The sequence below is a fragment of the Mustela nigripes genome, chromosome 7 (genome assembly GCF_022355385.1).
Source record: "Mustela nigripes isolate SB6536 chromosome 7, MUSNIG.SB6536, whole genome shotgun sequence".
NCBI classification, from domain to species: domain Eukaryota; kingdom Metazoa; phylum Chordata; class Mammalia; order Carnivora; family Mustelidae; genus Mustela; species Mustela nigripes.
The window spans coordinates 125,648,503-125,670,413 of NC_081563.1; the positions used below are offsets into that span (position 1 = coordinate 125,648,503).

The following is a 21,911-nucleotide window of genomic DNA, read 5'->3' on the forward strand; positions in this document are numbered from 1 at the left end:
CTTTCGGAACTTCGGGCGAAGGGTTACTGCCCGGGGTCTCCTGGGATGGTGGGAAGGAAAACTGCCGCTACTTACTTCCAGCTTCGCGGGAGGCGCCCGTGACCTTGGACCCCGGGCACCACAGCGCCCCCTGCCGGCGGGCCCCCGCCAGTGGCGATATAAGCCAAGCATCACCCCGCACGTTGAGCGAACGCTCGGCGGCGCCATGAAGCTGCTGGGCCCGTCCGCGCTCATCGCGATGCTGGTCCTCCTCCTCGGCCTCCACACGGCGCAGGCCGGATGGGGGAGGCGGCGGAGGGGTGCGTGTACCCGCGTGGCCGGGGCGGGGGAACTTTCCTCGGAGCGGGTGGGGGCGCCCTGGCGGCCGCGCTGCCTGTGGCCACGACGCTCCGGGGCTCCCGGCTCACGCTGTGGCATTTCTCCTCAGCTGAGAAGAAACCTGGCTATTGTCCAGAGTTTTTTCTTGATTGCCCTTTCCACCTTTTACCTCTGTGCCGTCGCGACGGAGGCTGCAGGGGGGACGAGAAGTGTTGCTTCTACAACTGCAGGCAGCAGTGTACGGAGCCGTGGTTCACCTTGGATTGAGGTGAGCCCCTCCCCCACCCCCACCCCTCCCCCACCGCAGCCCCTTCGGCGACTCTGGGCTGTGCCCCCGGAATGTTCCAGAAGAACAAGGTGGCCCGGAGGGAGTCGAGAACTGGCAGTGCCCGGAGAAATCTTTGAGATCAGAGCTTTACCACCGGGGTCTGCCTTGAAATTTGGCCCGCGGGTCGGGCCATAGCGAGGGAGGCCCAAGACCCCTTCCTGAGGAGAAGGCACGGTGCCATTTCCTGTCGTGGGCATCCTCCTTTCAACGGGGTCACGGGGCCGTCCGGGCAGGAGGATCGCAAGCCCCTCGACCCTTAGGGAAGTTTTCTTAGGGCTATTTTCAACTGTTCTTGTATTTTTTTCTTGCAGCTTGTCATCATGAGTCCCTTTCCTCTGTGAGATTCTAATTCCTGAGGGTGGCTCTCCTAGAATTCCCCGGGCCCTGACCCTGATTCCTGGGCAGCGCATCGCAGTGCTCCCGGGAGGACAGTACCCAGCGGGTCCAGACCCCCGCGGCGGGTCGGGGGAGCTTGGGACCCGCGGTTTGCACCCTCCCGCATCTCTGACTTCCTCCTCTCTCCCCAGGTAAAAGCCCTTCTTCACCAGACCTGAGAAGACCCCTCTGGCAGGCTCAGACTTGGATAACCGATCCCCAGTTCCTCCATGCTCTCCCCACTGCCCACGCTTTCTTATAGCAAGAGTTAAGTGCTTTTTGACATGAGAACCACACAAAGAAATAAAGGGTTATATATTTAAAACTACCTGAAAATCTAAGACTGTTCGCTATCCACCCAACCCCGTCTCTCTGTCTTTCAGGCTTTTGGGGGGCATCCTTTAGAGTTCGGGGTTACTGGTTCACAGTTAATTTTGGTTGGTTGTGGTACTCCTCTTTTTCTGATGTTTCTCTCTTTCAATGTCTCCTGACCCTCAGATTTTCTGTTGGTCAGACTCCAGGGGAATCTTTGAGTCCTGTCTTCTGTGTGTGGATTCTATGAAAGGTGCCCAGGTTACCTGGAGATGGGGGAGGAAGCCTTTTTGCTACATTGTCTCTGGTACTGCTGCGGGCAGCCTTTCTCCATTTGTTGAAGTAGGAAGACCTAGAGCCAGGTCTGGAATTTAGGGCTGGAAATAGAACAGGCCATGCCTTACTTCTAAGCTACCTTAGGGTCTAAGCGTTAGGCCCATCATCAATCAGGAAAAGGAAAGGCTGTGACCCAGGTTAGCTACCTGGAGTGTTAGTTTGAGCGTCTAGCCCCTGATCTACCGAACAATGAAGTGTTATTTAGCGTTGCATTTTCCCACCTTCTGCTCTGTGAGTCCATCTTGATTAGGGGTCACGTGAGGGTTTCAGGTCTGGCGGAGTGGGGAGAGTGGTCTTCAAAAAATTTATTTTGCCTTAACACATATATCTGAAACAAAGTTCTGTAAAGTCTAGACTGCCTAGAAGGTTTTAAGTTGAGACTGAATATGTTTCGTCTTGGTTTACATGGCCGTAAGTGCTGAAATTTCAGGTATATGATGAATATAGTCATTTAAATAAAATGGGGACCTCACTTTTTCATGTTTCTTTCTTTTTTTTTTCTTTTAAAGATTTTATTTATTTATTTGACAGAGAGATCACAAGTAGGCAAAGAGAGGAGGAAGCAGGCACCCTGGCAAGCAGAGAGCCCGATGCGGCGCTCGATCCCAGGACCCTGAGATCATGACCTGAGCCGAAGGCAGAGGCTTTAACCCACTGAGCCACCCAGGCGCCCCTCTTTTTTTTTTTTTTTTTTTTAAGATTTTATTTATTTATTTGACAGAGAGAGAGAAAGAGAGATCACAAATAGGCAGAAAGGCAGGCAGAGAGAGGTGGGTGTCAGGGAAGCAGGCTCCCTGCTGAGCAGAGAGCCCGGATGTGGGGCTCTATCCCAGGACACTGGGATCATGACCTGAGCTGAAGGCAGAGGCTTAACCCACTGAGCCACCCAGGTGCCCCCTTTATCATGTTTCTAATGGAATCTAATTACCGTCTTCATTCAACAGTGACATGTATCAGAGAAAAACATGTTCTCTTTTCCAAAACTTCTGCCTGCCTACTTTCTTTTCCTTCACTGCTTGAATAATTCAAGCCCAGACAAATAGAAGCATGTGTTCTTTGCAGCCTCTGAAAAGCAGATGTTAAGACAGAGATTAGATCGAGAGTTTACTGGGGGAAATGCCTGGGGGACAAGGAGAGTCATCTGGCCACAAGGCAGGCTGCTTCCAGTGGAGGAACGGGCAGGATGGAGGAATTCTCAGAAGACAGGGCAACAGAGAAAGTGTCAGTCATGCTGACAGGGAGTCACCTACCACAGGAGTCCTGTGTGTCTCTGAATAGTCAGTCAGAGATGGTGGGGTTCCTGGCTAGCTCGGGGGTGACCTCCTCTTCCTTTCCTAAGGCAGGAGTTCAATCAAGCCCTTCCACTGAGCCTAGCAGAAAAGAGAACTCAGACAAACACTGAGCAGATTCTTTGTGGGGACGTCATCTGAGAGCAGGTCTGGACAACCTGAAATCATCCCTTGACTAACGTTTGACTAAACATCCCTTGACTAAACAGCTCTGTCCGCCATATTGCCTCTGTCTTCCTGTTGTCCTTCACCTCACTCTCATGCTCTACATCTCCTCGTGCCCTTAGTCCTCACCTCGTTCCTTCTCGAGAGCCATCTGAATTTCTTTTAAGTTCTGGCTCATTTTAACTTTTATTACTGTATCTTTCTCTCTCCCTCTCTCTGTCCGAGTGAAACTCAGTTTCATCATCATGTTTCCAGATGTCTGTCTTTATTTTCTCCCTCTCTCTCTGTTTCTGTCCGTCCTTGTTCTGCATGTCTATCTTTTCCTGGGCCAGGAACACCTGAAAGTGTACCCTACGTGTTCCCTCCAGAGCCAGTGACTCTCACTGCCCACCTATCAGGCTGTCCCTGGCACTGTCCCCTTGCCTGTGGCTGGATCATGACTTCCAACCTCCCCCACCTTCCTTTTGGCTTCTGGGGACTCCTTTCCCTTCCTGAGAAGATGATCTCTGTGCATTTGTCACAGCACTCCTTCCTTGTCTCTCTTCAGAGGAAGAGAAAGCGAGAACATGCTTCTCTATACCCCCCAACTGGCTCCAGGTCAGTCAGCCCGCAGGCTCACGCCAGGATGACCAGCCATGCTCAGAGAAGACACAGTGCTGGCTTAGCGCCTGTTGAGTAAGATGAGGCCATCTTGAAATCCTACAAGTGTTCTGAAGCTGGGCGAGACGGTCCTGTCTACAAGGAAGAGACAAAGGCTGAGACTTGAGGACAGAGAGTCTTGGGGTGCTGCAGGGCGCCCTCTGAATCTGGCTGGGGACCAGGCCTAGCTAGGGTTAACTTTGTAAATCTTATTGGTGGCTATTGATCGAAGGTCAGCCACCAGTCAGTCCACCAGGGGGCCCACTGGATTAAAGGAATCAGGCTTTCCCATAGGAGCTGGTTCAGTCTCAAGTTTGGGTCCTGGGGGCAGGGAGTGGGGTTCTCTAGGGAGCAGTGTGAGGTGGGGCTGGGGTCCTGGACAGCAGGATGCTGTGGAGCTCTGGGCCTGTTCTCTCCGGCTCCAGTGAAGCCTGGGAAGTCTCCAATGGCAAAAGGCACGTGTAGGATGCTCAGCCCTCTAAACTTCTGCAAACAGGGTGCTCTGGGCTGAGACAGCCTCCAGTGGGACAAGGACAAGAGCAGGAAGTGGTGTGTGGTCCCGAAGGAAGGTAAGATGAGCTAGGTTCAGATATCGGACCCTCTCACGTCCCCCTCCCCCAGTGTGGCCTAAATCCACTGACCTTCTGCCTTCCTTGGCAGGGGGCTGCCTCCCCTATCACCGGGGGAGGAGCTTCTTCCTTTCCACACCGCCTCCTGCTGTCCTCCAGGCACAGAGCCCAGGGGGTCTCCCATGCCAGTGCTTCTGTGCGTGATCTCTCTGAGCTGGGCCCTGGGAGGGAGAAGCTGGGAGAAGCCTGAAGGAGCAGCCCTGCTGCGGGGCTCAGGAGACCTCAGTTTGAACGTCAGCTTTGCCTCGCCTTGCTTATTGCCTCCAGCAGTGGCAGTACCTATTTCAGACTCCGCGACACTCAGTTTCTTCACTATTAAAATGGACGTAATCACATCCTTCATGCTACAGCGGTGCCTGCCAGGGAATTGGTCTGCTGTCAGGCACCCGTACATGGAGGACTGTTGCTACGGTTATTCCCCAGATTGAATGGATTCTAGCCTGATACCACTGGCCAAACCCAACAGGACCACCAGGATACAAAGAACAACTTGGATTAGTCCAAAGGCCACATTTTACAGATGGGAGAACTGAGGCCCTGATGTAGTAAAAAGTCAGGATTTGAACCCTGGGTCCTGATCTCATGAACTGTGCTCATTTAACCCTGCCACCACCATTCTCCCTCTATGCACAGCAGAATCAGCAATCAACAAAAAGAAAAAGCAACCTACAGGATGGGAGAAAATATCTGTAAATCCTATGTCTGATAAGGGCGTTAATATCCAAAATATATAAAGAATTCCTGTAAGTCAATAGCAGAAAAGAAATCCAGACAACTTGAATAGACATTTTCCAAAGAAGACATAGAAATGGCCAACAGGTACATGAAAAGATACTCAGCATCACTAACCATCATGGAAATGCAAATCAAAGACACAAAGAGATACCACCTCACACCTGAATGAAATGACTATCAGCAAAAAGAAAAAAAAAAGAGAGAGAGAGAGCACAAATACTGGCAAGTTGCAGAGCAAAGGGAGCCTTTGTGCTCTGTTGGTTGGAATGCAAATTCGTGCATAGCCACTATGGAGCCCAGTAGGAGGGGTCCTAAAAGAATTAAAAATAGAACTACCACATGATCCAGTAATCTCAATTCTGGGTATATATCCAAAGAAGATTGAATCACTATCTCAAAAAGATACCTGCATTCCATGTTCCCTGCAGCATTATTCACTGTAGCCAAGGCCTGGAAATAACCCGAGGGTCCACTGACAGGTGAACGGATGAAGAAAATGCGATACTTATATACAATGGATTATTACTCAGCCATTCTAAGAGATGGAAAACTTGCCATGTGTGATAACATGAATGGACCTTAAGGGAACTTTGTTAACTGGAATAAGCCAGACAGAGAAAGACAAATACTGTCCAATCTCACTTATGTATGGAATCTGAAAACATTAAACTCAGAAACAGAGATTTGAATGGTGGTTGCCAGGGCTGAGTGGTGGGTGAAATGGGAGATAGCCAAAGAGTACAAATCGTCAGCCATAAGATAACTGAATTTGGAAATAAAAGATGAGTTAACTTCCAGGGATCACTATATAGCATGGTGACTGTAGTTCACAAAACTGTATCATATACTTGAAAGTTGGTACAAGAGTAGGTAGGGCTTTAATGTTCTCACTATAACAATGACAACAAAATGGTAACTATTTGAGATAAAGATGTGTTAATTAAGGCTGATGTGGGAAATATTTATCAACATATACATGTATCCAATCATCACACTGTACACCTTAAACTTACACAATGTTATATGTCAATTACATCTCAATAAAGCGGCGGGACTCGGTCCCAGGACCCCAAGATCATGACCTGAGCCGAAGGCAGAGGCTTAACCCACTGAGCCACCCAGGCAACCCAATGCCTTACATTTTAGATATAATAAAAAAAACACCTGCTTCTGACTTACAGTATGACTATGAAGGATGATTGTATCTCTTTGGACTCAGTTTTCTCATCTGTAAGGTGGACACAGTCACTTTGCTCAGGACAACATCCTACACAGGGCTTTGTAATCCATAAAGCACTGAGGCAGTGAGGGCTCTTAGCTGATTGCTCCTCTGGGTCCTTGGCGGTGCCCTGATAAAAGGCCCTCAAAGACCACCAGTGTTGGGGAACTTGCCAGGGTCATCCAGTCAGTGTCCTGAATTTACAGGGGGCGGGGTGGGGAGTGAGTCGGTAAACAGCTAAGATTGCCACCGCATGCTCTTCCTTCCCTGCCTCAAGCAGCCTTCAAACATGGTCCCCCTCGAGGTGGAGGATCTGGTAGTTAGGTGGCCGCACCAAGGGGTGGAAGCTCAGACTTGGTCTTCTGTCTGAAGATGGGTGGCCACCAGCAGGGTGACACGGAGGATTCCCACTGTGAGGGTGCAGGGGGTCTATTCCCTGCACAAGACCAGAATATCGGGCATTCCAAGCTGAAGCCTGGGTTCCACCACAGATAATTCTTTATGTCTGGTCCTTAGTGTACCCTTGGTGACCAGAAAAAGAGCTGGGCGTAGAGAATGAGTTTTGAGTAGAGAATGAATAAAAGCACGTGCTTCTCTCCACAAACCCCGAGTCTATCCGTGATTCAGAGTCTGGCCTGGAGGCTTGGAGTCACTGGGAGCAAAGAGACTCCCTCCCGCAGCTCGAATCCACATACCCCTGGGCTTGTGTTCCCCTTAAGCTGTATACCTAGAATTCAAATTGTTTCTAGGTCTTTCCTTTTGGCAAGGCTAGGTGTCCTTATAGAAAAGGTCAACTAATTCTGCCAACTGAATGGGCCAATTTATATTTCTTCCAGTGCCATCTGAATCTCTTCTTGACCATAACTCAATTAATATGTGGTCAGACTTTTAGTCCCAGTGTAGCTCTATAGCAGAACTAACGTACTTTCCTTGAGATTTGCAGACCACTGGCCTTGAGGAGAGAAGGGCCAGACTTTCCCAGAAGATAAGGCTTGACTATATTTGAAAACAGCCCTCGCTGATGCCAGCAAGTCTGTTCAGGGTCACGGTGACATAGGACTCTCCAGCACGGAGCTCCCCTCCTTTTTTCCCTGCTCTCCTCTTTAAAGCCCTCTGGCTGCCCCTGGACTGGGAAGATGGTCTTTGAGACATTTGTCCACCATTTCTCAGGTTGCCAGCTTCCCAGATAAAGCAGACTCTGTTTTCCCACCATCATTTGTCTCTCGAGTATCAATTTTCAAGTGGCAAGCAGCCAGACTTGAGTTCAGAACCAGTCCTCCGTCCAATAGCTCTCGTGACCATTAAACACCACGGCCTTAACCTCTCACAGAGGAACTCGGTTGAGAAAGGCTGTTAAGGGCTTCAAATATCTCTACCCATATTTGTATCTATATCCATCTCGGATTGAAATTAAAAAAATATCTATTGCCTTGAAGGGTAATGATAATATATGGGCAGACTTTAAGCTTTTATCAATTGGTGTATGAAAACTGATGCCCTCTTTCAATTTGCACACATGATTATTTAGGAGGCCAAAACTATATCCAAGCACTCAAATAATCATGATATAATTAATATCCATGTACTTAGTGCTGCATTAAAGTCTCCATGGCATAGGATGGTGCAAGCCTATTTCCATAGACTCAACAGATATGAGTTGGACGAACAGGATGGTTGAGAGAACATTCAGACCTTCTGTAAGTTTCAGAAGCTCTATCTAGGAAGAGGTGCATAGGGAAAACCCCAGTAGGGAGGAATCAACCGTGAAGCTCATTTCTAGTGGGAGGAGATCTGACAGCTACTGTTACCCATGAGATCGCTGGTAGAGAAGGGTGTGGTTAACCGAACCCTCCCTTATTTTTACCCCATTTCCCAATCTCTGTCTTCTGGTTCAATCCAGTAGGTTTCTGTCCTGACGCCCACCATCAACTTGTCAGCACCATCTCAAGTGGCTGGCCTCATGGTGGAGGGATCCTCCATTCCCCTTGGAGATTGCTGGCGTATTTCAGAGAAACTGTTCCAAATATAAGAAAGGAACACTACAAACCTGGACATGAATGCGTGTCCCCCAGGACTCCCATGAATCGGGAAGGCGGGATCAAAACTTAGCTAATGACTCTTCCTGGCTTCATTCTTTAGTTCATTCAGTGAATTTTTCATTGTTTCATTCATTCAACATGTAGTGTGTCAGGTTCCTGAACTAAACAGAGAGATATTGTCTTTCTCTGATGACAGCTGCAGTCTACACGTGCCAGTCATTGAGCTGAGTGCTGGGATATATCTTTTTGGTTAAGTTCTCCTGGAAGCAAGACCCTGGGGCAATAGTTTGAGGACAAGTAACTTACTTGGGAGTTGATCGAAGGAACACTAATCAGAGAATAGGTTTGTGAGACCATGTGGAAAGAAACTGAAAAGGGTGCAGTACTGAGAATATTGCTGGTATGGGCAATTGGAGCTCAATACTGTTGGAGAATTCCGGAAGGAAGTATAGAATCTGTCTTGGAATTTCCCATCCAGGGTGAAAAAATGTGGTATTTATCCTCCAGCTCCCGTCTGTCACTGGCTGGCATTTGGTTTCCCTGAATTGGGCTGAGAGAAAATCCTCAGGCAGGGTAGCCCAGGTGCTTCTATTAAAGGACACTGGCAGGTACTGGGATGGTGAGCGCCCTGAGATTATGGACAAGGCACAGCCAGGGTCAGCGATAAAGCCTAATGGTAAACCATAGCCACAACAATTTGGGCTGGAATCAAGATTTGCTATAAACCTCTGTGTCTTAATCTGCTCAGACTATTATAAGAAAATATCACCGACTGGGTGACTTAAGCAACTGAAATTTATTTCATACAGTTCTGGAGCCTGAGAAGTCCAAAATCATGGCACTGGTTGATTTGATATCTGGCAAGAGCCCTCTTACTCGTTTGTAGATGGACACATCTTTACTATGTCCTCACATGGCAGAGAGAACAAGAGTGGGAGAGATCATCTCTCTCATATCTCTTCTTATAACAGCACCAATACCATTCATGAAGGTTCACCCTCATGACCTCTGCATCTCTCAAAGGCCTCACTTCCTAATACCACCACAGCTGGAATTGGAGCTCCAACTGAGGGATTTTGAGGAAAAGCAAACATTCAACCCATAGCAATACTGTAATGAAGGCATTGTGCTATTGGCCAAAGGACAGACAGATAGATCAGTGGGGAGTGTGAAAAGAGATTCATGCACATAAAATCAACTGACTTTGGCAAAAGTATGAAGAGAATTCACTGGAGAAAATAATTGTCTTTTCAGCAAATGATACCAGAACAACTGAACATCCATACATAAAATATGAACCTTGATCTATACTTCACATCATTTACAAAAACTAACTCAAAATCAATCACAGACATAATTGCAAGAACTAGAACTATAGAAAGAAATGTAAGGAGAAAAGTCTTTGTGACTTTGGGCTATGCAAAGATTTCTCAAATATGACACCAGAAACATGACGAAGAAGAAAATGATGAGTGGGATCCCATCAAAATTAAAAACTGCTCTTTGAAAACCACTGTTAAGAAAATAAGGACAGGGGGCGCCTGGGTGGTTCAGAGGGTTAAAGCCTCTGCCTTCAGCTCAGGTCATGATCCCACGGTCCTGGGGCAGAGAGCCCGCTTCCTCCTTTCTCTCTCTACCTGCCTCTCTGCCTATGTGTGATCTCTCTCTGTCAAATAAATAAATAAAATCTTAAAAAAAAAAAAAAAAGGACAGGCCACCAATTGGAAAACTATTGGCCAAATGCATATCTGATAAAGTATTTGTATATAGAATATATAAAGAACTTCAAAAATCAATAACAAGAAAACGAACAACCCAATAAAAATGGGTAAAAGGTCTGAACAGACAATTCGCCAAAGAATATATACAGTGGCAAATAAGCACATAAAAATAATCATTTCATACACTATGTATTTATTAGAATGGCCAAAAGCAAGCAAACAGACAAAACCACACACACACATACCACACACAACATCAATACCAAGTATTGTTGCTAATGCAAATCAGTTAGAACTCTGATGAGAACCCCCTGCTGATGGAAATGCAAAATGGTACAGCTACTCTGGAAATTATTTGGCAGTTTATTAGAGTTAATGTATGTTACCATCTTACCTATCAATCCTACACTAGATATTGCCCAATAGAAATGTCAACCACATGCACACAAAAACCTATACATAAACACTTATAACAGTTTAATTCATAATCATGAAAAACTGGGAGCACCACCCAATTCCTCCAACTGGGGAATGCATAAACAAACCAGGACGTCTCTGTAAAGGCCCCCTTTAAGCAAACAGTCTTGAGCAGTGGAATCCAAACAGATCCATCAGGTGATTCACCTCGGAATATCCATAGGTCCTGAGTAACCAATGCATTACTTACAACCAGACACAGTTACCAAAAGAAGGAAGATTCCATACATGGCCATACTTCCTCATCTCCCCCTCCTTTAAAAGCAACACCCATCCACTACCCAGTGGCAGACAGTCTCTCCTCTTCTGTCCTGCCCACTGATCCCTTGTGGTGTAATTCAATACTCGTCTATCTCCTTTGCTCAGCTGTGGGTGAATTCTTTCACCACTGAACCATCGGCTTCCACCTGCTTATCACCCCACATTTGGGGGCCACCATCTGATCAAGAGAAACCCCATTTAGACATCATAACTTTTCCCTGAGCCACAGAACAAACTCCTGGGAATATAGACGTTCTGCTAAGTGTAAGAAGGTTCAACAGGTCGTGGCCTGTTCAATCCCACTCATAGAACACCCTCAAAAAGGCAAAATTTATAGGGACAGGAAACACATCGGTTGTTGCCAGGGGCTGAAGGTGGACCACAGGATCGACTTCAAAGGGTGCATGAGAATTTCAAGAGGGGGATGGAATGGTTCTCTCTCTTGGTTCAGGTGGTGGTTGTGGGGCTGCATGCCTTTGTGACAACTCAGAACCGCACACTAAATTGGGTGACTTTTACAGACCATGTACACACAGGCTGTCCTATTTAGGACCTTATGTTCTCACGGAGAAGCATCTTCATGAACTGGCACTGACCATTCTCAGTGATCAATCTCAGTGCCAAGGGCAGGGCAACAGGGGAGGGGCTCCCAACTGGGAGAGAGAATCTTATGTCCTCAGGGATCCTACTGAAAGGGGAATAATGCTTAGTGCTTTACCTGGATGATTGTACAACAAAACTTGTGACAAACAGCTTACCAACCCTCACCCTTCCATGCTCTCCCTTCCATTAGTTATGTGATAGGTTTTCTTTAATTAATTTATTTATTTTAGACAGAGAGTATGAGTGAGGGGAGGGCAGAAGGAGAGGGAGAAGCAGACTCCCCACTGAGCATGGAACCCAATGCAGGGCTCCATCCCAGGGCTCCAGGACCATGGCCTGAACCAAAATCAAGAGTCAGATGTTCAATGGACTGAGCCACCCAGGCAGCCCATTTTTTAAAAAGCTGTATTTATTTATTTTTTTATTTAAGAGAGAGAGAGAGAGTTCTGTGATAATTTGGTGAGATCAGGACTCTTACTTACCTTATTATGACTCTGTGGACCCTCGTCACAGCTGAACTAGGTCATAAACCAAACTACTTTTCCTTTCTGGCACAACTTTTTATTTTTTAATTTTTTTGTCATGAAAAATTGTCAGGTTTTATGTTTGCTTGGTTTTCTACGTACATATCACTTTTCAACCACAAACTCTTTATTGTGTTGTCAAAACCTCCTCCCCATGTTCGTCTGTGCCAAATGTGCTGTGTTAACTTCACCTTTCAGAAGATGAATTTCCTGGAGCCCTGGGGCCCTTTCCGGTCTGAACTGGCCCCCCTGTGTTTCTGGCACTCTGCTGTCACTCTCAGATCTTCTGTCACCACATTGTGGTGGCTCCCTTCATTTTTCCCCTTCATTCTGGCTTCTCTATCCCCTGCATTTTTTTTTTCTTGGTTACACCTTAATGGGCTTCCTTTTGATATTTGGAAATGTTCCACTCAAACTTCTTGTCACATAGCCAATGCTCGGTTAATGAGAACCTTCGTTATAATTATGAAAGCACAGTGGGGGTAACTTGGGGTGTGGGAAAACTTTTTGAGCATGTCGAACGGCACTCCTTGCACTCCTTGCTTATCGGGCCGTCCGGCTGACTGCTGGGAAGGGTCCTATCAGTTCATCTCAAAGAAAGGGGCTCAGATGTGGCTTCGCATTCACTTCACCTCCACCCGTCACTAAGGGGTGTGTGTTCACTCTGTTCAGTGCCCTTCCACCCCCTTTCTCTCTGATCCTGCTCAATGACCCAGGCAGGTAGCGCTACCCCCACCTCACAGCTGGGAAGTTGGAGGCCCCAAGTGGTTTGGGTTGCTCTCCCCTATCACCAGTCATGCCATTCAGGCTCTTTGAGAAAGCCCCATGGGATTGGCAGAGTGCCCAGAACTCTGGGTATTATGTGGCCACAAGTCCAGTGTCGGCAGGTGAAGGCTTCACCTGAAGTCTGGGAGAGGGAGTGATCCTGGGTAATTGGCAGCCAGTCCAGGAGTGTGGGAAGGTCAAGGCACACAGAGAGGCTCCTTTGTAATGACTTCCAGTTCTGGCCTGTACGTTCCCCTCCAGGACCCTCGCCAACTCCACCGCAAAGGCCCAAGGCAGGTGCTTCCAGAATGGTCTCCTGACAAGCCTGCGGACACCTCCCCCTCCAAGTTCCATGCGTCCCTCCCCAGGCTCCTGCCAACGATACTCTGGGTGGTGGAGTTACTGTCCTCCCCTGAATTTCCGGCTTAGGACAGAACAGCGGGGAGGGCCCCAGGAACGTCTATAGGAACCACACCCTCCGTGGAAGGTATAAAGGGAAAGGCTGGCACTGACCACCCCCACCACCTGCTGTGACGATGAAACCCGGCAGCCTCCTCCCCTTCATGGTGCTCCTTGCCCTCCAAATCCTCAAATCCTGGGCTGCGGAAGATGCTAGCAAAGGTGAGTTGGAGTGTCTCTGGACATATCCAGGTACCAGGGTCCCTGATGGCTCAGCATGGTGGTACCTTCTTCTTAGTCCAGGAGCTGACCTTGAAGTCACCTTTCCCATGATCTGGCCCATGGCCCTTAATTTCAGGCACCTCTCTGAGGACTTCAGCTAAGAGTTCCTAGGCATCCAGAAACCCACCTTTCCCCAGATGGACCCCATAACCCCAGCCCCGTGTATTGCTTGTCATTGTCTCTCTGCAACTCCTTCTCTGCTCTTTGCTCCATCACATTATTTGGGTCTCTGTTTCATTTTCCAAAATGTTCTCTTTTACTCTTACTGTTTCTTTTTTAATGGTCACTCTGTCTCAATTTACTTGCCAGTTGGTCTGCAATCTGTCCTGATGAGTTGCCTCTCCTACTACTGAGGTCCCTCTCCACCTCCTTCACAGTGAATGGTGGGCCCGGAGCACCTGACCATGAGCTCTGTCCAACCATGTACTGGAGCAGGCTTATACTGTTCACAACAGCTGAAGGTCACATTCTCAAGACTTTTGAGAGCCAGTGAACATCATGTTGGTAGCCTGGAATCAGCCACAGTGGTGATATTTACACCACAGAAATTGGCAAATGCCCAAAAGCTTCTCTAAAAACATTTGCCAGCACCTCACCGTCTATACCTTCTTTCTTGCATTGACTCCCTCTTGGTTGAGTGGCTGGCTGAGCCCGGCACCGCCCCTCACCTGCTTTCAGCCTGGAAACCCAAAAGCTCCCTTTCTTCCTTTGGGGTCGGCTGCTCGAGTTTGGTTTTTCTCCCATCCTGGGAAGGTGGTTCCTTGTCCAGGATTGTGGTTGTGACTCAGAATCAGCTTCCTCTTCTCCCTTGTTCTCACCCTTAGAAAACGCCAAGTACGGAGACTGCCCCTTCACACCTCCTGTGATGTGCTTTGTGTTTGAACCCCCTCAGTGCCAGAGCGACTGGCAGTGTCCAAAGGAGCAGAAATGCTGTCGTGAATATTGTGGCATCAAATGTGTGGATCCTGTAGACCCATCAAAGCCTGGTGAGGCAACACAGCCCGGGAAGAGGGGACCAGGGAGATTATAGCTTAAGAACACATATCTTGGAGAAGTAGCGGGGAATCCCCAAAACTGGGCTGGAGGGTAGGGCCGAACCACAGCTGACTGACTCCTGTTCTCGGTGAGTCAGTCCATGAACTGGTGAGCTAGTCAATGAGTTAGCCACTCATTCAGCTACTGAGTCACTCTGTCTGTTGGACACTTATAACACTGGTTGTGTTCCCCTTGGTGGAACAGGCGCTCCATCAGGACATACACTGGCCTCAGTTTGGCTGCGGGTAGAGAGGAAGTGATTGGCATGTACAAATTAGAGATGGGGTAGGAGGTGGGGTGCTGTCTAGCGGGCAAGCCTCTGAGTTGTACTCCCATTCTCACCAGTTATGGTCAATCCTGGGAAATGTCCAGTGGTCACTGAGCAGTGCAAGAGGCCCAACCCTAGGGACTTCTGCCTGAATGACGGCCACTGCCTTCATGGTCTCAAGTGCTGCAAGGGGGTATGTGGGAATTCCTGTGTTGAGCCAGTGAAAGGTAAGTTCTTGTACAGAGCCACATCCCCAGTGTCCTACCAGGGTGCCACACTGTGTGAATGAGGAAGTTGCTTGGAATCTCCCTTTACACCACTTGCCCCGCCCCTCCAAGTAGATCCACTGTCTGTCAACACCATTCACCCACAGTTTCCTAAGCAAGTGTTTCCCAGGGTCAGGTGTGAGTGACTGCTAGTGCTGGGCCTGGGAGGAAAGGCTTCTTGGAATGAGCCAGAAGAAAGGAGCCATGATACAAGAGGCAAGAATTTTATCTTTTCACATCACTTCTGCCTCTGACCCACCATGGGACTATGAGTGACTGACTGCACCTTCCTTAGCCTCAGTGTCCCCAGCTGTAAAATGGACACAAGTATTTCCACCAAGATACTAAATGTAAAAGCAAAGTGCTGTGTGCGTGGAGAGAGTGTTGCTGTGGTGATGGCCTTGATTGGCTAGGTTGTCTGGAACCACAGGAAACCCCAGTACTGTTTTGACTATTCTAGCCCCGTGTTCTCTCTCTTCTTATCCCAAGGGATGTAGGGCCCACTGACAGGGGACCCTCTGGTTGGGAGGAAAGTAAAGGTCCCTGGGACTGTTCCTCTGGTGAGGCTCTATTTTATTTTCTTTCCACAGATGTATTCTTGCCAGTTCAACAAGATTAGGACTTCCCGGTACGTGTGGTCTGAGGATTCCTTTGTTCCCCAAGCCCAAGAAAAAGGAAAGTGTCTTGATGCAGGTGTGGCTCCATGACAAACACCTCCAGGGTGCTAATGTTGGGTCTGTTTTATCCGTGTATGCCCAGCATCCAACGTGAGGCTTGGCACACAAGAGGAAATGACAGTTCATTAGTGAATAAATAAAGACCCAATGTTTTCTCTGTATTTCCATCTTCAATCTTCATCTGCAATCTTGACTCATTGCATCTGGTCTAGGATAGGAGGGGTGGGTGAAGAATGACATGTGTGCATGTATGGGGTTTCTCTCCTAAGCTAGGAGGTGAAAATAGAACATTTCAGAGCCTAGAAGATATGGTTTTGAATCCTGAGTCTGTAGAATACTGGCTCTGTAATTTGGGACACATTTGTGGGACTTTGTCCCACTGAGCCTCAGTTTTGCTATCTGTAACATAGGGAGAATAGCAGTGTGAAGTCGGTGGAGTGGAGCATGAGAGGCATAATGTGTGAACTGATGAGCCCAACAACTGTCACCTGGTGACAGGAAGAGGTGAAAAGCTGCTTGAGAATGGTGAGGTCCCCCAGCACCTCACCCTCACTCCCAACCTCACTGCGGGGATCCCCGAGTCAGGGGTAAAGCCATCAGGTAGAGAATGAGAGGCTCCTCATCTGGAAAAACTGAACTACTCCAAGGAAAGATCCTGCAGTGAGAGACAGATGGCGTTAAAGATAACTAACCTTAGCAATCACCAGTACCTGTGGTGTCTGCTTTTCCCTGATCACCAGTACCCGTAGTGTCCACTTTTCCCTGGCCACGTGGCTAGGCTGAGTTGTTCACCTCCCTTTTCAACTGAGTGTAGTTGGTTGTACGCTCTGGTCAGTGAAATGGGAGTGGGAGTGATGTGTTCCATTCTGGATCTGGCCTATAAAACTCCCTCAGCATCTGCGTGTGCCATGGAGAGGACATCAGGACCTGGAGGAAGGAGCCTGGGGTTCTGAATTTCTGGGTGGGTCCCAGCCACCCTCTGCACTTGCTGGGGACTATGCCATAAACAAAACAGCCCATGTGTACTGAGTTAAGGCACTGAGATTTGGAAATCGTGTGTGACATGAATGGTACAGTTCCTGACCACTGTTTGGAGTCCAATGTCAGCCCACTTGATGGCCTTGCTCCATTTCTTGCCTTTGGGTTCTTCATGATGCCTCATTTCATCATGGATCCCCTATGAACGTGTTTCTAGTCCATCTCTGGGTGGGGTTGGGGGTGGGAAATGAAGTGAGAAGAATCTGAAACCTCAGCTTTCCTCTCTTTGGCCAGATGGTCAGTTGTAGATGAAAAAAAAGTTCCCTGATGCTATTTTATAAGCAAGAGACCCTGATCAGGGTTAGACCTTCTCACCCAGGCATTTCCATCTGTAGCTCCGCCAGAGCTGCTGGAGGAGAGGCTGGTTCTCCCCTCCCTGCTCTCTTAGACTGCACAGTGATGTCCCTGCCCCTGCTCTGGGTGCCAGGCCTTTTGGGTATCCCCGCAGATCATCCCAGAACTCTGGAGGATTCCCCAGATGTTCCTTTCTTCCCAGCTCTCCCCCTTCTCTTTGAATCTTTTCCCTTCCTTATGCAACTCCTTTCCCTGTACCTCTATATCCCCTTTTCCTGGAATGTGCCAGCCCTTCACTACAGGAATACCGTGTATCAGTACATTATCTGCACTTCTGGCTTTTGGTGGGGCTGTGGGGGACTCAAATTTCAGTGTCTGTGGATTCTGTGTGGTGGAGCAGTGATGGTCTGGAAGAGGGGAGGGAGAAAGCAATCTTTTGGGTGGTGGTTAAAGGGAAAAGGTGGCAGTCTTCCACTCTGGCTCAAGCTTACTCTTAACCAGCTTATCTGAACTCAAATATCTGGACCACAAGATTAATCTTTCCCTGCAAGTCTTTCAGGGTTTTTATGAATCTGATCTTATTACATGGGGTCTATTCATTCTGACCTTATTGTGTTAAAAGAGCATCTGGCCCTCCCCGACTCTGGATACATTTTGAACTTGACCTACATTGACTGACAGCTCTGTACCCAAGTCACTTCTTGCCTGTCCCTTGGTTTTTTCCATTCTTAGGAAAAGGATGGAGAAAATACTCTCTCATCCTGATTCTTTTCAAATAGATCTCCCTTTGTGGAAGTTAGCTGACTCAGTCTCTCGAGGTACAGGCAGCAGGAACATTGGGAAACCACCTGGCCGGGCTTCAGGAACAGTGGTTGTCCCCAGCTCGACTGTTGACTCAGCAGTGACACTGGGCATGACCTCTCATTTGTGTAATGAAAGGATGGATCAGCCAACTTCCAGTGTCCCACTTTATTCTGCTGTTTTACAAACTAATGACTCACAGGTTACTTTTGAAGGAAAGCCCTGGAAGGAAAACCTCATCCTGTTCTAGGAACTCCCTGAAGTCCATGAACTCCCTCCATCTCTTGGCCTTGGCTTAGCTTCATCTTCTCTGGTGGCTGCGACCACCTTCCAGAGCACCTGCTTGCCTGCTGATTGCGACTCAGGAGTGTCCCAGTCAGCCACAACTAAAAAGTCAGAGACCATCTGTCTAGTAACAACTTCTTAGGGTACAGATGGAGAAACTGAGGTCCAAGGAGACAATGTGCCCAAGATCCTTATAGCAAGTCAGTGGTGGGACTCAAAGCCCTGCATTCTTTTTCTTTATTTTCAGGTTTATGTTTTTCAGATGCTATAGTAGTTGCTGTGGTGTGCTGTCCATTTCCTCCCACAGGACTGAGGCACCCAGGCCTTCGGGCGCTGAGAGCCTTGGTGGCTGACGCTCACAGCCGAGTCCCTCCCTGGGAATTTCCCTGACCAGAGGGAGGTGCTATGTCTGAGGGTACACCCCCTTCCCGGGCAACCTGGGGAACCTGTATCCACTGACTGGTGGATGTTGAGGCACAAAGGCCAAACTCCCCAGTTCGATGAGGGACACCTCTTGAAGGGGCCCTGCCACTCCCGAGGTCCTGGTGGAATCGACCCAGGCTTTGTTGTAACTGTGTCCCACGTCCACTTCTCCTACACAACCAGCCTTTTGTACCTCTCACTGCTGTTCCTCTCCGAATAGTCCCCAGGAAACCTCTTGCACATAAATCGGTGACTCGGACTCACTTCTTGGAGCATCTGACCTAAAGAAGAGAGTAAAAAAGACCACCCAATAAAGACATTTACCCCAAACAAGCAAAGAACTCTTTAAAAATCAACAAGAAAACAACTCAATTAAAAAATAGGTCAAAGACCTGAACAGACATGTCACCAAAGACCATATACAGATGGCAAAGAAGCACAAGAAAAGATCCTCCACATCCTATGGCGTCAGGGGAATGCAAGTAAAAATGGGATACTCTAGACACCTGTTAGCGTGGCTGAAATCTGGGACACGGACCACAGCAAGTGCTGGTGAGGATGTGGAGCGATGGGACCTCTCATGCATCCCAGTCTGGGGGGGAGGGTGTGCCTTGTTCTTTCTGATTCAAGTGCATTTTTCCTTGATTGCGATTAAACCTGATATACAATTTCAAATATTTCTTTAATTTTTTAGAGGAGAGAGGGGCAGAGAGAGAGAGAGGAGAGAGACAGAGACTCTCAAGCAGGCTCCACACCCAGTCCATGAGTCCAAGCAGGGCTTGATCTCATGACCCTGAGATCATGACCTGAGCCAAAACCAAGAACTGGATACTTAATGAGCTGAGCCACCCAAGTGCCCTTGATATACAATTTTAGATTTTTTTTTTGTTTACATTATAACCCAGTCTCCCAGTGTTATACAAACTTCATAAATGTCTTCATCTTCATGACAGCAGAGGTCATGTCCATCTGCTCTATGAATGTTTGAACAGCACACACTTGGATGGACAGGAAAAGTATGGTTCAGCTGAACTCAGCCAATGGCCACATTGTTACTCATTTCAAGGCTATGTCATCATTTCTGTAACTCCACAGGACAAACACTTTGTTCCCAGTCCTTGATTTCTATTGTAGATTACATACCTATGTCAATCTTTGTATGTGAATCATTTTTGTCTTTATTTCAGATTTTTCTGCTAGGACCGATGTCTAGATGTGGAATGTACTGAGTCAAAGGGTTTAGATATTTTTAAGGCTGTCAACACAAATCATTCTCTCTGTCCGTTCCCTGCAAAGCCTTTATGAAAATCAAATGAGGCAGAGGATATAATTGATCATGTTAGGCGCTTATGGGGGTGCTTGGAGACAGTCAGCCCTCGGAAATTTTGCCCACCTTTGAACAAAAGACATATCACATTTACATACAGAGACACACAAGCGTGCCTATAAAACTCCTGAACTATAATACAAATGAACCCATTTTCTTGGTACAGACCTTCTTGCCTACATTAAGTACGTGCTCTCCTGAGCATCTACAAACGGGCATGATAGGCTGTTAAATACTAATGTGCACAAGAACCTTAAATGCAGATTTGGAGGCAGTGGGTCATGGACGGGGCCCAAGCTGCCATATGTCTCAAGCTCTCAGGTATCCCAATGCTACCAGCCTGGGGACCACCACGTAGGTGGCAAGCAGGTATAGAACAAAGACACAACAGGCACAGAGAAACACACACATAGACATAAATAAAAACCCCCATATGGGCACTAATTTAAAATGTCTCAGAAATGTACTAGGAAACAGGGCTCGGACTTCCCAGGGCAGGGATCCACGCTTGATGGAAACAATCTGTTAGCACCTACCTAGAACCCAAGAAAAGCTATGCTCTGTGAGCTCATTGGGACTGCACTAAAATCCCACTGGTCCTTGCCAAGAGAGGAAGGAACAGATAAAGCGATGGTCAGTGTTCAGTAGTGCCAGCGTGGGGTGGGACAGAGAAAGACAGGACAATCGGGACATTCTCTCCCTGAAGTAGGTGCTATCCCCACAAATGGGGCTTGGATTCCTCCTGAAATGCCAGATCCAACCTCTTTGGAACCTGGCAGCCTTCCATTCCTCAGTACCATGCCTGAAACAGCAACAAGCTGACCAGCTGCCCCCAAGTCAGAAAGGCTGGCAGTGTCAGAAGGGGCACTTGGCACTGTGGCTCTGGTTCTATCCCACTCGTGATGTCCTGTGAACATGTGGGCAGGACCTTGCCCTTTCCTGAGCCCTGGTCTGTCCACCTCTGCACCAGGGTGAGACCCATCACCATCCCTTATCTATTTCTTTTTTTTTTTTTAAGATTTTATTTATTTATTTGACAGACAGAGATCACAAGTAGGCAGAGAGGCAGGCAGAGAGAGAGAGGAGGGGAAGCAGGCTCCATGCTGAGCAGAGAGCCCGATGCAGGGCTCGATCCCAGGACCCTGGGATCATGACCTGAGCAAAGGCAGAGGCTTTAACCCACTGAGCCACCCAGGCGCCCCTCCTTACTCATTTCTTACTTCCTTTCTCTCACCCCCAACTCAGACACTCTGCACCTTTGTGTTTCATTCAGTTGAGAGCCCAGGGATCATTTAATCCAGTCTCTGCAGTGTATTCACAGGGAAACTGAGGACCTAAAAGGAGAAAGCGCCGGTCCCCACTTTTGGAACCTGTGTCCCTTCTCTCAGTTGACCTTGTAGCCCCAGCCGGTGGGTGAGTTCCCCTAAAATGAGTTTGTCTAACGAAGAAGCCAGCTCCAGATCAGCTCCTTTTTATGACCCTGAAACAACTTCTCACGCGACAGAACACATTCAGGCTCTTGAGAGAATGCGTTCTCGTCGAGGGGGTGTGTCTGCCTGCTTCTAAGATTTTACCATATTTTTCCCACCAGTTTTTTCACTGAGTAGCTTCTTATTTCCTATACTTCCAGTGTACAGACCTGGTATATAATTTGCCGATATACTCATAACACCTAGGTATATTTAACTAACCTGTTGTAAAATACAGCCCAGGGAGAAAAGTGCCTAAATCATAAAATGTGCAAATATAATGAATGGTTATAAAGCAAATCCCATGTAAACACCACTCAGATCAAGATGAAAAATAAGTTTGCTGGGACTTAGAAACATGTTCCCAGCCATAGCTTCCTTTCTCAGGCAAAGTGAACCAGTAAGCTGATTTCTGGGGTAATCACTTGTTTGCTTTTAGTTCTACGTTTAACTTTATGTAAATGTTTTCAAGGCAGTTGTATGCTTCCACTCATCATTATGCTGTGAAGTTCATTCAGGTTGTTGAGCGTAGCTGTGTACTGTCCATTTACACTTACAACCAATTGTAGGAATACACCACACTTTGTCCAACATTCTAGAGCATACTGATGG

The 21,911-nt window shown here is 47.8% G+C and overlaps 1 protein-coding gene and 1 long non-coding RNA gene across 2 annotated transcripts; both read left to right on the forward strand.

The window, feature by feature from the left end:
* The first annotated feature begins 178 nt into the window (after positions 1 to 178).
* On the forward strand, positions 179 to 1,343 carry LOC132022765 (uncharacterized). Its single transcript, XR_009405700.1, has 3 exons — positions 179 to 299; positions 428 to 586; positions 1,174 to 1,343. It is a non-coding gene; the product is annotated as an uncharacterized LOC132022765 (long non-coding RNA).
* Positions 1,344 to 12,920: 11,577 nt separating this feature from the next.
* On the forward strand, positions 12,921 to 15,823 carry LOC132022767 (antileukoproteinase-like). Its single transcript, XM_059407989.1, has 4 exons — positions 12,921 to 13,356; positions 14,241 to 14,402; positions 14,797 to 14,946; positions 15,576 to 15,823. The coding sequence occupies exons 1-4, from the start codon at positions 13,272 to 13,274 to the stop codon at positions 15,602 to 15,604; spliced, it is 426 nt and encodes a 141-aa protein (XP_059263972.1). The 5' UTR covers positions 12,921 to 13,271; the 3' UTR covers positions 15,605 to 15,823.
* The last annotated feature ends 6,088 nt before the right edge of the window (positions 15,824 to 21,911 follow it).